This window comes from Oryctolagus cuniculus, chromosome 9 (genome assembly GCF_964237555.1).
Source record: "Oryctolagus cuniculus chromosome 9, mOryCun1.1, whole genome shotgun sequence".
Lineage (NCBI taxonomy): Eukaryota > Metazoa > Chordata > Mammalia > Lagomorpha > Leporidae > Oryctolagus > Oryctolagus cuniculus.
This window is the reverse complement of record NC_091440.1, coordinates 86,979,734-86,994,521: the sequence shown is the minus strand read 5'-3', so window position 1 is coordinate 86,994,521 and position 14,788 is coordinate 86,979,734. Positions and strand designations below refer to the sequence as shown.

Here is a 14,788-nt window from a genome sequence, read left to right as displayed (position 1 = left end):
TACTAAGGACCCCCAGGGGCTGAAACCTTCCCTTCCCCCAGCAGAGAAGGAAAAAAAAAAAAAAACTCAGTTCATGAACTGCTGGTCTGTGAGCGGGGCAGCAGTCTATGCTGGTGGCCTGGCTTATCAACAACTCTGGACAAATGGAAGACAGGTTGGATTACCAAAGAAGGGATCAGGCGTTATGAAGAAATGTTCCAGAGCCACATCGGAATACGTAAGGAGCGACTGGTGAAGTTAAACTCTGATGGTGGACTCTGTGGGCCCAACATCGAGCCCTGGTCACATTGCAGGTGCTCAGCAGCCACGGACACTGTACACCGCCGGCCCACAGGTGCTGTGCTGGTAAAAATCCCGCATGCCAGTAGCTTCTCTGGGTCCTGCCTACGGGAATGAGAACACGCAGGTGCGTTTGTGGTCCTGAGGATCCGAAGTTGAGTTAACATCTGCTGTCTTCTAAGAAGGGAGAAAGGGTCACTTTTACAGAAAGGATGACTTTTATTTCCATCCTGAACGATTATCACAACATTGTTTAAACACATCTGAAAAATCCTGAAATAATTTAAACTGAAGGCACAGGACAAATCAAAATATTTAACTGTGAGAGAGTGAGAAAAATCCAAGTACTTTAATAGTAATAATAAATTACGAACAAGCTTCCGTCACCAAGTATCATTCTTACCAAAAGCTGTAGTCTTCTGTTGTAATATCTAGACACTGAAGCTGATTCCAAGATTTCCATGATTAAAAACAATGAAAAAAAGTCTTCTTTCAAAACACTATACCACCAGGTTGAATGTAAGTAGTAGTAATGATATTTGTTGATGGACAGCCCCTCCCTAAGAAATGACACATCTTTATAAACAGCTTAAAAAAATAGCAAAATTGTTTACAAAATTCCATTTGGGGAGCAGAAAGAAATCTTGTTCCGTGTCCATTAGAACATCAGAGCACTGCAATATTCAATAGCTTCAAAAGCCAGTCATCACATAACAGTAATATACTGTATGGGCACTCCACTGTCTCTTGGTCACGGGCTGACCATATAGCACAACTAAGGGATCAAGGTCGGTAGCAATTACTGTCGCTAATTTCTTATTTATTCCAAAGACATATGTTTTAAAAAGTCATTATAAAAACTGTAATAATCAGTGAGTGACATGCTACGGATACAATTAACCCCAGCAATGCAGTTGCTAAGTCTGAAGATAAAGTGTTCATGCTTCATAATACACGGTAGTATTCTCAAATACATTCTCTGATGATCAATACCATTTATTACAGAGGTCACTTGTAAATTAGCTCAGATTCTGAACTAGGTTTCTAAGGGAAACATTTTTTTCAAGTATGCATAATTATTAAGAAGGTGAAAAATTTTTCTTATTCACTCCTTTATGTGTTCTCCAAAGGACAACCATATTGAATAAAGACAAACAAAATAGGCCATAGATTTCAATAGTATTTAAAAAAATATGAAATAGTCTAGTGACCAATAGCTGATTCAAAGACATTAACATCTAAAATCTACAATTTCAGAGAAAAAACAGAACTGCTTTGACTCTTGTTTGAAACAATTAGGCTCATAAGAAATAATAGGAAATATAAAGGTTTCTAAGACACTCAAGAAAGACTCTTATCTGAGTAAAATAAAGAGGTCTCCTTTCTACTTAGCTGCGATATATGTTTGTATATTTAACAGCAATATGGTTTTAGCTTTATCATCTAGCTTAATTACATGAATCACAAAAACATGTCCAGCCAAGATTGCTGGTGAGTATAACACAAACCCTAGAAATGATTTTTAGCAAAAACTGCTTCAAACTTTTCCCACATAGCAAAATGTTCCTTTGGAAGTAAATCTTTAATGCTTGGGGACTATTCAAGTAAACACAGCTTTTCTCCATCTCCAGCACTAAACTATCATTACCTTCTAAATTCCTTTGTCATTGGATAACATCTTTTATTCTCTACTATTCTAATAATAGTTCCCTATTTTTGTTTTAAAGTCTATTTAGTGGTATCAGACTTACGTCTGCATCATCTCTAAGTACTGAGAGATTAAAGTAGGAATAACACATACCAGAGAAATTATAAACAGGATGAAGTTCTGAAATGTTGGCACTGATGAAAAATGGCAAATGGTTATCACGCGTATTTGAAAGGCATGCACTCACGGCAGGCCTGTCCTGGGATATGTAACTTGTTGTGTGACTCGGTACTGAAGACCGAGCCACCAGAAATTCTTTCATCAGCTCGCCGGGTCACAGTTCGAGGGGGCTTCATTCACTACTGTAAGTAATATTTTTAAACAACTGATTGTCTGAATTAAAAAAAAAAACAAAACAAGCTCATAAGGGTGAGTGGAAGACTGCTTCGGAGCTAACAGAAATGATTGAAGTACAAACAGAAGGACAATCACGGTGGGTTCTGGCCCCGTGTGTACCAGCTGTGCCAGTAGTGCGGAACCAGACACACAACGAAACCAAAAGGTTTTTTTTCAAAAACCTGAAAAAGGAAGATGCAAGCAAGGCTGGCAACCGATTTCCAAGACCTATACAAGGCTGCCAGGCCAACAAATAACTGTCAGGGTGACTTTGTTCCTCTGTTCCTTCAACATGGGAACCAATGCAGAGTGGCTCATGCCCACGGTGGACAGGCCGTTCACGGCCACGATCATGTCTCCACACCTGGACAAAGACAGACAGAAACAGAACGTTACCATTTCCATGGCATTAAAAACATTATCCCGGTTGAGATTTGCTTAGGGTGAAAACTGCAATGTCACTTATTGTGAGAGCCATCTGGGGCGATTCTGAGGCCCATGCTGGCTTCCCCTTGCCAACCAACCTGCGCCCCTTGGGCCATCTACTCCCATAACTGGCAGGTGACATCTTAAGCACATGCAGAATAATTTCCCTCTTTTAAAGAAACAACGAATAATGCACTTGAAGGGAACTGGCTATTGTTCTGACTGTATTTCTGTTTTTGTCCTCAGAGCTCACACATCCAAGAGTGGAACTAAACTGAGAATAAGACCCGCACTTCCTCTTCTTCCAGCTAATGGCACTCAATGCCTTCTAAGCAGCATGACCATAGATGGATGGTGAATCCGAGGATCCTTCTAGCCTTATGGCTGTAATGATCCTATGTAGCCTTAGGAGTTCTGGTCTTCAGTTTGTAACGTGAACGAAGATGCCGTTTCAGTGGTATCGACTTTAATTTCTTTTCGGAAGTGGGCAGAATGTACACTGACAAACTGATCCAGGCCTGGCTGAGCAGCACAGCTAAGAGGAGCAGCTCAGTGTTCCCCTACTCTTCCTAGACTGAGAAGATGTTTCACCTTTACCAGTGGAGACTGGCCTGGAGCTCACGGCTCCTGCCTGACTTGTCACAGCAGTGTGTGGGGCCACTTTCTCTTGGAGGACAGGTAGTGCTCTAGCTGTGCAGGATTCCGTCCAGCACGTCAGTGTCTCCTTCTTAAGAGCCGCTTCTTCCATCAGAATCGAGGCCGTTAAGAAGCTAACACACAGCCTCTTCCCCTGGTGGAGGCATTTTCTTGGCACCTTCTCTTTCTTCTCCTAGTGCCCAAGCTTTGGAAAAGAAAAGTGGCTGTGGCTGGCAGGACAAGTGCCTTCTGCCCGGTGGCGGCAGTTAGCAGAGGGCTGAGGCCAGGCGCTGGGGCCAGACGGCCTGGTCTGTGTGCCAGCCAGCCACTTTCAGCCACTTGATCCTGGACAAGCCTCAGTTATCGAGTCTGAAAAGCAGGAATAGTAATGACACTAACCTCACAGGGTTGTTGTTAAGAAGATTAAATAACGCCCGCACAGCACTTAGCGCTGGGCCTGGCATACTGGAAGCCTCTGCACATTTGTCCACCCAAGATTTATTGAGTTCTTACTCTAAGCAAAGCACAGTCAGACTGCTGAGGACAGAACAATACAGCCACAGAATCCCACCCTCACGGGGCTTGGGTAAACACGCTGTCAGGCAGAGAGGAGCGCTGCGGAGGAACGTAAAGCAGAGTCATGATGACAGGCCTGCACCTGACTCGAGCGGGCTGCCCGATCAGAATGCGTCTGAAGGACACAGGCCCAGGTCCCGTCAGCGATGGACAGAGACAAGATGGGAAAGAGAAACTTCAGCTTAGATCAGGGGCTGGCAAATTTTTCCCCGTTGAGGGCCCGATGGTAAGTTTTAGGTGCTGCAAACTGCACAGTGTCTGGCACGAGGACTCGACTCTGCCGCTGGGGTGCGCAAGCAGTCACAGACGAGGCCACAAATGAGCACGTGTGGGTAGCACTAACGGTTTATCTATAGAAATCGACGACAGGGCTTCGCGCGGTACTGCCCCTGGTCTAGACCGCGTCTGGCACAACAGACAACAATCGATCCTTCACTAGCGCGACACTCACTTCAGTCTTCCATCATAGTAAGCAGGGGTTCCCAGGACAATGGTTTTAATGAAGAAAGGCTGATTGGTGTGGTTCTCCTCATAGCCACCAACGATACTAAATCCCCAGCTTCCCAAGTAGCTTCTTCGTAGAACTATATCATGGCTGCTGTGAAGGGCACTACAGACAAACACAAAAATGAAGAAAAACAAACGTGAGGCTATTACAGCCAGATCACCCTTGCTATACCTCTACCATGCTACACTTGCCGCATTTTTTTTTTTTTAAGATTTACTTTATTCATTTGAAAGGCAGAGTTACAGAGACAGAGAAGGAGAGAGACAGAGGGATCCCCCATCTGCTGGTTCACTCCCCAAATGGCTGCCAACAGCCAGAGCTGGGCCAGGCAGAAGCCAGGAGCCAGGAGCCTCCTCTGGGTGCAGGGGCCCAAGCACTTGGGCCATCCTCTGCTGCTTTCCCAGGAGCATTAGCAAGGTGCTGGAATGGAAGTGGAGCAGCTGGACTTGAACGGGCACCCTATGGGATGCCGGTATTGAAGGAGGCGGTGTAACCCTCTCCACCACAATGCTGGCCCCATACACTCACCACTCTTGATGGAAGGAAAAAAAGATCCTTTATTGCCCTCTGAATATACAATTTTGACAACCTCCTTTCCAGAAAGTACAGATGCAGTCCTAGGTAGACATGAATTTCTCCAACTCTTTAGTCTCCCCAAGTGAAAACATACATACAAACACATCTACAGAGGTGCCTAAATCAACTTGGTTACCAATTATAACTCAAAACTCTGCACAAAAGCTTCTGTGCCTATGTTTGCTCACTGCATTGTGGACAAAGTCTTCAATTCTAACACACATTGCTATCTACAAGAGTAATGACATGGTACAGAGGGGTCCCAGGACTGCTGATTTCAGCGCTCAAATGAAAGAAAATGACCAGAGATGTAGCTTCCAGAAGGGTGTGAGATATGTTTCCCCCTTTGTGGCAGGCACACCGCAGGGTCCACCTTTAGTCTAGACGGGAGTTACTTACTGTTCATTCCTCCTTCACCTGCAATGCTTTTGTTTTAAGGGAGACTCTACTTGCCAAAACAGGGGGCTCAACCTGGAAAACACTAACAAAACATATCTGGTTTTCCCTTCTTTTCTACATCATGCCATTGATTTGCTACTCCAAGCTACTGCCAGGAGGACACTGTGCAGGGAGGGAGAAATAAAATCAAATCCACTCATGCTCCCATAGCTTTATGGACCCGGGAACAAGTAGCAAGTAGAAACTTAAGCAAAGAACCCCATCTAAATGATACAGAGGAGGAACCTATGGTAAATAAATATCCTCAGTTTCAGGTGAAATTTGATCTTGGGCCTATAGGTGTTCTGTTCTTAACCCCTTAACAGGTGTTTTAAGAAAGCTGACTCTGGGGACCAGTGCTGTGGTCTAGCAGGCTAAGCTTCTGCCTGCACCGCTGGCATCCCATATGGGCGCTGGTTCTAGTCCTAGCTTCTCCTCTTTGGATCCGGCTCTCTGCTATGGCCTGGGAAGACAGCAGAAGATGGCTCAAGTCCTTGGGCCCCTGCACCTGCATGGGAGACCTGGAAGAAGCTACTGACTCCTGGCTTCAGATTGGCAGAGCTCTGGCTGTTGCAGCTATTTGTGGAGTAAACCAGCAGATGGAAGACCTTTCTCTCTGTTTCTCCCTCTGTCTGTAACTCTACCTCTCAAATAAATAAATAAATAAAATCTTTAAGAAAGAAAGCAAGCAAGCTGATTCTGGAAAGTGATACATAACCCACCACGAGTTCCAGCCTGGTCTTGTCTCCCAGGTCCCTGGAAAGAAAGGGCTCTTAGAAAGGGGATGCAGCGAGGCTTATGAGCTGGCCTGGATTGCTAGAGGCAGTGTAGGTTAGTTTCATTATTCTGCCTCTTCTACAGCAACCAAGCCAGCAGTTCCCTGGTGCACCCCCCAGCAGTCTGCAGTAGAAATCTCCCTTTCCAGGAAGGCAGAGCTGAAACCACTCCTGGGGCAGCCACCTGCTCCCCAGGGGAGGACCCATGGCTGCTGAACATGGGTTTGCCTACAACAGAGACCTTGGAAAAGCCACAGCACGCAGCCTTTTATTGACAGGTATTTTTTTTTTTCTGTATGGTTGACTTAAAAAATAGATTTTACTATTCTGTGCGTCTCTCCTGAAACCTTGGCTATTCTGCCTGCTATACCAGGAGATGCTGTGCGCACAGCAGTCAGTGTGTGTGTGCTGATGCCACAGTTAGACTGGCACAACAGGTGAGGACCATTAAGCCTAGGCACTCTGCTATGGGATGCAGGTATCTGTCACCACCAGGCCCAACATCTGCCCTTTATTTTTAACTCAGAGATAATTCAGGCTATCAACAAACAAGAGCCAATAATATCCTTGCTTTTCTCTGTGGTTCTTTATATGAAAAGTACTATATAAGCCATCATGTACTACATAAATGCTAGTTATTACTTTAAATTTATTCCACATAAGTCAAATGACTCAGAACCTGGTGCATTCTTATTGCCTATTTTTATTTTAAAGAAATCAGCAATTGTCAGCCTAGAAGTCACAGTTCAGAGTTCAGTTTTAGGACTGCTACATACAGTGACAATTGAAACTGATCTGGAATGAAATAGTAAGTGTGACACACATTCTACCTGTCTCAACACCAGATAACACAACAGCCTGGAGAGGAGTGTGCAGCCAGGGAGGCGGCTGGAGGCCCCCCACCTGCTGCTGGGCTCCCCGGAGTCAATGAGCTGCACATTGTCTTCTTAGGCACTGATGGGAGCAGTGAGCTCCTTATAATGGTGGAACAGCTGCTCTTGAATACCAACGGTTTGGCTTTGAGACACACGTGCCCAGCAAAAACTTCTTAGGGAGAGTTCAAAAGAGCTTTTAGAGAGGTCTGTAAGATGGGGCAAGGCCCTAAGTACTGGCTTGGTTCTTCTGGAGAAAACTGAGTGTGCCGTCTAAGTATATTTCAAAATCAATGCCGGTAAACGACAGCTTTTCTGGGTAGGCAACCTCATGGCTACCCGGTGAGGTCCCTAAGAGGAAGGGAAAAGATTACGTTACATTCCCTAATAGGAATGTAAAGAATTACATCTTTATAAACAGGTATGTCTTTGAAGCTGTATTTTTATTAACTCTAACACCCGAAGAATGACTTCTTGCTTTTGTGATTTGACATGATGTTGCTGTTTTTACCAAACTAAAGGCTTTTGGTCAGAATGGGTCAAGTGGCTGTGCTGATCAAAACTGCAATTAGGATTAATCTGCGAGACAACAGGACAGCTGTGAGTACCTCGGAAGGCCGAGCCACATGACCCAAGACGGGGACCAGCTGGCATCATACTCGTTCTCACTGAAGGTGCTGGGCTGCTCTTCGGAGCTCTGGGCCGGCTCCTCCACCACCTGGACCTCAAGCGCTTTCAGGGCCACAGCAGGGGAGGCGGCGCTGGCCTTCAGCATTGCAACGGCCTCGCTGTGACTCAGGTTGGTCAGGTCGATGCCGTTGATGTTCAGCAACACGTCACCTGTTCAAACGAAGCAGCAAGGAAATGGGCTGAGCCTCCCAGCGAGGACTCCTGCGAACCTGGAGGCTCGTACGCGAATCCAGAAAGGTTAGCTCCATGACCGAGATAAGGCAGATGAGGATTTTACCAATAGTTTTTGGTAAATGTTACAATGCTGAGGGAAAACTCAATTCACAGAAAACATTCTGAATCCACTCACAAATTTAAAATGATGTCATAACACTTAGCAAAGAGTACGGCTTCTGACATCTTCCACTGACCGGAAGTTCAGACCTTAGCCTGAGTTGAGCTGTGTACGGGTCCAGTACACAAGGCACATTTTCTCTTATTTGAGCTAGCTTTGGAGATTTCTGAAGTTCTTTCCAATTCAAAAACAATTTGATCTTTTGCTCCTGGAGGTGAGTTTGCTAATGCACTTCTGCAGTTTCATATATAAATACGGCCTGTGTGGTTCACTCAGGGCAAGCGTGCCAGAATATGAGTATTTGCAAAAAGATATTCTTGGGCCCACACAAAGAGATAAAACTAGTGATTCAGATATCTGCCCTTTTTTGAGGAATAAAAAGTGTTGCTCTACCAAATGATATAATAAAACAGGGCAACGAGGATTATATAAAAGGCTAAGAAGGAAAAAAAAAAGATTAGTTTTGTAGGAAGTAGGTATCTGTGCTACAAAGTCCACAGAAAATCTCCTGTTCTCAATTTATCATGTATTTTTTCAGATTATTAATGTGAAACATTCTCATTGTAGAAAACTTGGAAAACATGAAAAAACAACAAGGAAACAAAATTATGGGGGGGGGGGTGTTTCCACCCTCAGGCCTCCCTCAATCCTAATCACCCCCCAGACGCCCCACCTCCAAACACTACCAGCACACGAATTTGGGGATGAAGTTTCTAACATGAATTTTGGGAAGAAGCATTCCAAGCACAGGACTGAGGTATAATCCACACACATTCAACCTATCCATTTAACATGAGTTTTTGGTTTTTCGTATTTTCATAGACATGCCACTGTCACCATGCTTTCAGAATTATCCATCCCTCCAGTCCTTTCCCTACCCCTCAGTAGCCACTGATCTGTCTGTACGTATTTGTCTAGTCTGCACATTTCCTATGACTCAGCGCACAGGCAGTCTACTGTGGTTGGCTTTCTTTCCCTTAGCGTCATGTTTCAGTGCCCCATTCTCTTTTATAGCTGAATAGTATTTTTTTTTATAAATATGGGAGGGTAGATATCTCTCTTTTTTTAAAAGATTTATTTTATTTATTTGAAAGGCAGAGATGCAGAGAGAGTCGGAGACACAGAGAAAGAGAGAGAATCCTCCATCTGGTGGTCCACTCCCCAAATGGCCACAATGGCCAGGGCTGGGCTAGACCAAAGCCAGGAGCCAGGAGCCAGGAACTTTGTCTGGGTCTCCCATGTAGGTGAAGGAGCCCAAGCACTTGGGCTATCCTTTGCTGCTTTTCCAGGTGCATTAGCACGGAGGTGGATGGGAAGTGAAGCAGCCAGGAGCTTAACCTGCTACATCATATTGCCAGCCCTGTGTAAGTCTCTTAGATGATCTCCAAGATAAAATAATCCAACAGTCTGAGTAACTGTTAGAAAATTCCAGGGGGGGCGGTGCTGTGATGCAGTAGGTTAATCCTCCACCTGCAGCACAGGCATCCATATGGCCACCGGGTTCTATTCCTGGCTACTCCTCTTCCAATCCAGCTCTCTGCTATGGCTTGGGAAGGCAGTAGAAGATAGCCCAAGTCCTTGGGCTCCTGCACCTGCATGGGAGATCTGGAAGAAGTACGTGGCTCCTGGCTTCGGATTGGCGCAGCTCTGACCATTGCAGCCATTGGGGAGTGAACCAACGGACAGAAGACCTTTCTCTCTGTTTCTCCCTCTACTGTCTGTAACTCTACCTCTCAAATAAATAAGTAAAATCTTAAAAAAAAAAAAAAAATTCCAGGACAATTGTCAAGATTAGGCAATGTTCCCTTGCCTTGGGTCTTTTTCTGGCCTTACAGAAAGACTGTCTGTTTTCACATGACAAGGATGTTTAAAAAGAAAAAAAAAACCTTTAATAGAAAATTTTGTAGATATTCTTGTAAAAATGTGAGTTAAGGGAGAAGAGGTGGTGAAACTGCTCCCCACCCTGTCTTACCTCTCTTGATTCTGCCGTCTCGTGCAAGGCAGCCATGGGGCGGCACGCTGGTCACAAAGATGGGCAGCTCACCACTCTTACTTCCTCTGCCCCCAGCCACTGTCATTCCGAGGGACTCATGCGGTTCCTTTTTTACAGTAATGTGCTTTTCTTGGCATGTAACACACTGAGTAAGATCCTAAAATATGAAAGGAAAAAAATTATTGGATAACGAGTAATGGAGGGGTGAAGTAAAGATTTGCTTAGACTAAGGTAACTTATATGGCATTTATCCCTTTTAAGCATTTTTTAAAAAAATTTAATTGAGAGGAACACAGAGAGGGAGAGGGAGGAGAGAGGCAGAGAGAGAATGAGCCCACTGGCTTATTCTGGCTTATTCCCCAAACAGCTGGAACTGGGAGCCGGAAACACATTCCAGTCTCCCATATAGGGGACAGGTATCCAAAATATTTGTGCTGTCATTGCTCCCTTCCGGGTGCACATCATCAGGAAGCTGCAGCCAGGAGTGGCTTGAATCTATGTACTATGATATGGGATGCAGGCATCTTAATCACCAAGCCAAAGGCTCACCCCTTATTGTGGCATTTATATAGTAATTATCTTTTTAGCCTTGAGTTAGGACTGAAAACAGATACACTGTGGGTCAATGTCGTATTTTGGACTACTGTGCTCTCATGTGCCATCCATGCAACTGAAAACACTCAGGACTGTTGACATGAAAGTCAAAGCAGGGCCGGCACTGGGGTGTAGTGGGTAAGGCCACCACCGGCAGCACCGGCTTCCCCTATGGGCGCCAGTTTGAGTCCCGGCTGCTCCACTTCTGATCCAGCTCTCTGCTGTGGCCTGGGAAAGCAGTAGAAGATGGCCCAAGTTCTCAGGCCCCTGCACCGGCACTGGAGACCCAGAGGAAGCCCCTGGCTCCTGGCTTTGGTTTGGCCTAGCTCTGGCCGCTGTGACCATCCAGGGAATGAATGAGCAATGGAGGACCTTTCTCTCTCCCTCTCTCTTTGCCTCTGCCTCTCTGTAGATCTGCCTTTCAAATAAATAAATAAATCTTCTTAAAAAAAAAAAAAAAAGGGTTCCCTGAAATTCGAATTAAATGTTAAAAAAAACTCAAAGCAAAATAAGCACATCGTTTGTATAATTATCTTGAGCTATTAGATATGATGGATTCTATAAAAGTAAACAATGTTTTTAAGAGTCTGAAGATAAGCCAATTAATTTTACTTCTATCTTTCTCCCTAATTCTTTGAGAGAAAAGAAGTTGACAAAAGGAAAGTGCTGATTTTGCTAACTGCCAGAGAAAAGCTACAGCTCTCTCTGCTCCTTACTGACCAGGACTGTGAGTGCTCAGTGGTGAAGCAACTACAAATCTACCTTTAAAACCTGCAGGAAAAGCTAAAAACGAAGGCGATAGCGGAATTTAAAAAAAATTAATGACAGGGAAATACATTTCCAACAGACCAGTATTTTCAGGGAAAATCCATTTTTACTGACATCTGTGGCTAATTAGTACTGACACATTCCTGGGAGAAAAAGAATTTTAAAATATTATTTATTATTAGAATTCAGTTACAGACACAAAGCGTACATATACAAGATTAATACTAAATTAGCAATATCTAGTACGTATTAGGGCTTGGCATGTACAAGGCACGTGTTAAATTATATATACGACATATTAATAGGATTATGTATATGTGCATATAGTGTGATTTCCTGTGTTCACGTATTATACACATGCACCCACACAGGTATCTCATTAAGTGCAACACTGGAAGCTAATGTCTCAAAAGATTTTAACACTTATCAATTATTAAGAGGATGTTATAGGTCACAATATAAATAATGAGAAATGAGAATATGACTTATACCTACAGAATTACAGCACTTCCTTTAATGGCATTGTATTAAAGAGCTAATGTGTTCTTTGGTAATGCTGTTTACCACATCTCTGAATTCCAGGCCTGTCTGCCATTCTCTGGTCCCAGAATGCACATGCTCTTGAAACTTTATCAAAGGAAATACTCGCCATAGTTGCATAACGTTCCTAGAGAATGTCATGACTGTAGGAAACTTGTAAACATCTTTAGGCAGTTTCTTATCTACAGGTATGAAATTTATGCTAGTGTCCTTCAAAACTGGGCAAACACAACTTCAACAAGAAAACAATGCAGGTAAACTCAGCATTGAGTGTATTTATTTAAGCAGTTTCAGCCTTTACTATTTATTTAACCAATTAATGGTCCTTGTTTTATTGCTTTGGATGGCTGAAATATATGCACTTTTCCTCCAGGAATCACTTTAAATATCAGATTATACTTAGTGAACTTTTCCTAAGGGTACAACACCACCTCAATGTTTATCTAAGCAGCTACTGAAGGCCATGAGAGTAGACCAATACACACTTTAAGTTTAGACAATGATTATAATCTGAACAGGCTGTTGTAGAGTATGTCTGTGCTTTTTCCCCAAGAGACCTGTTTTTTTACATCAGGATTTGACACAGCGAATGCAGTGAGTTAGGAGTAAATACTACGTTAACACGTTCCATTCCAGGTGGTTATTCTAACCAACCAGGGAAGCAGAGTACCTGGAATAAGAATACATTCAGCATTGCCACTTAAAATGAAAGAGAATAAGAATTAGAGATGACAGAAAGATTCATGTGCCCAAAACAAATAAATAGGATTAAATAAGCACAGTACTCTACATGAATATTGGAACAATTAAGTAGTTTTTAAATTGTTTTAAAACTATGTTGACGTAGATACTCGTATCTCAATTATAAAATTCAATGACATGAAAGATTCAATTCCCAAATTTTGCCTTATATTGCAATTCCTGTAAAGCAAGGACTACTAAGTGAAGTAACACTGATTCAAAACTCCTGCTCAAACAATAGCTCCTGTTCCCTTTTTCACAGTCATCATTATGAAGGCAAAATTATAGGTTCCCTTCAAAAATTTTTGGGTCTTATTCAGAAATGAGAACAAAGTCTGTGGTTATAATTTCTTTAATATATTAACTGAATCAAAGGCCAGGGACAAGTCCGTGCTTAGCTCAGGACCAGATAAACTTGCTTGGCCAAAATGCTATGTCTTTCCTCTATGCTTTTATAGGACACCAGTGACAGGTTCCCTCCAAGGGGGTACTTATGTTAAAGAGCAGTAGTAGGGCATAAGGAATTCCTATGTTTTTTGAGCAGATCAATAAATAATTTTTCACAGTTAAGCAATTTGGTTTTATTTAAGTAGAATGATTTTTGGAAGCTCATCTGTAGCCTACACTTTCATATAACAAGGTGAGCGTCGTATCACTGTTTAAAAATTTCTGGTCTACCCCAAACTGAACTCACAAAATCAAGTGAGCATAACAGTATGAGGAATGCTAAAGACCCATCCTCTTCTGATTTCTGTGATGAAATTGAGATGGCATCAGAATTCTCGGCACAAACAACCTTGGATTATAAAAGCAACGGAGATACAGATTCTGAGGAAGCAGTGACAAAGCTCAACCTACGGGAATTTTAAATGACTTAGCATAATAGTCTTCTAAGCTATAACACAAAAAGATGTGCCTGTAAAATTTATGATTCATGTGTTTAATATTCACATATTTAATTGTTATTGTAGGCAACGTGCCCACCTGCTAAGTACAGACTTGTTGATTGTGTCTTCATCAGGTTTTTCCAATCATGTAACCAACGCTTACATGTAAATGAGCAGCCCAAGATAAATCTAACTTTCAAGTAGGGCTAAACAAACAGTATTTTTCTGGAAGAGCACACACTTCTTGTCAACACCTGGAGAGGAACCTTTCCCGCCACGAAACTACCTCCAGTGGCTGCAAAACTGAGACAGCCAGTCAATGTCTTAAGGCGGCAACCCATGTACCTTTCACATCCCAAGCACCTACGTTCACCTTTTCCAACACTGTAAGAGCCTTTTTCCACAAAAACCAATTTACTGAATTATGACTGACACACAAAAGGCCTTTATTTAAATTTAATCAGCTTGTAACAATGATCCCTTGAGGCTGGCATGAATTAAACAAAACAACAACCACCAAAAACAAACTCCTCACCTTATGAGAGCTTGGTCTGCTGGGATAGAGCGACTGGGACTGGTGCTGGCTGCTGCTGTGAGTTCCCGATTCTCGGACAGGATTACCAGGCTGAGGTTTCCCTGGTCTAGCAATTGTTAAACTCACCCTCTCTCCACTGGCCTGGAGAAAACACACACACACACATATCACCACCCAGCAGAAATGAGGCTTGTCATCTTTTTTTTTTTTTTTTTTTATTTTTTTTTTTATTTTTGACAGGCAGAGTGGACAGTGAGAGAGAGAGACAGAGAGAGAAAGGTCTTCCTTTGCCGTTGGTTCACCCTCCAATGGCCGCCGCTGCAGCCGGCGCACCGCGCTGATCCGATGGCAGGAGCCAGGATCCAGGTGCTTTTCCTGGTCTCCCATGGGATGCAGGGCCCAAGCACCTGGGCCATCCTCCACTGCACTCCCTGGCCACAGCAGAGAGCTGGCCTGGAAGAGGGGCAACCGGGACAGAATCCGGCGCCCCGACCGGGACTAGAACCCGGTGTGCCGGCGCCGCAAGGTGGAGGATTAGCCTATTGAGCCACGGCGCCGGCCCAAGGCTTGTCATC

General features: G+C 43.6%; 1 protein-coding gene across 5 annotated transcripts in view; it reads right to left on the bottom strand.

Annotated features, from left to right (window-relative positions):
• Positions 1 to 478: 478 nt before the first annotated feature.
• LNX2 (ligand of numb-protein X 2) overlaps positions 479 to 14,788 on the bottom strand; it is a 94,579-nt gene continuing 80,269 nt past the window's right edge. For all 5 annotated transcript variants that reach the window (XM_008275210.4, XM_008275213.4, XM_008275212.4 and 2 more), the window contains 5 exons: positions 14,214 to 14,354; positions 10,128 to 10,305; positions 7,740 to 7,971; positions 4,413 to 4,571; positions 479 to 2,687 (listed from right to left, as the gene is read on the bottom strand). In XM_008275210.4, the coding sequence (XP_008273432.1) occupies positions 2,552 to 2,687; positions 4,413 to 4,571; positions 7,740 to 7,971; positions 10,128 to 10,305; positions 14,214 to 14,354 (846 nt within the window). In that variant the 3' untranslated portion in view covers positions 479 to 2,551. The remainder of the gene's footprint in view (positions 2,688 to 4,412; positions 4,572 to 7,739; positions 7,972 to 10,127; positions 10,306 to 14,213; positions 14,355 to 14,788) is intronic.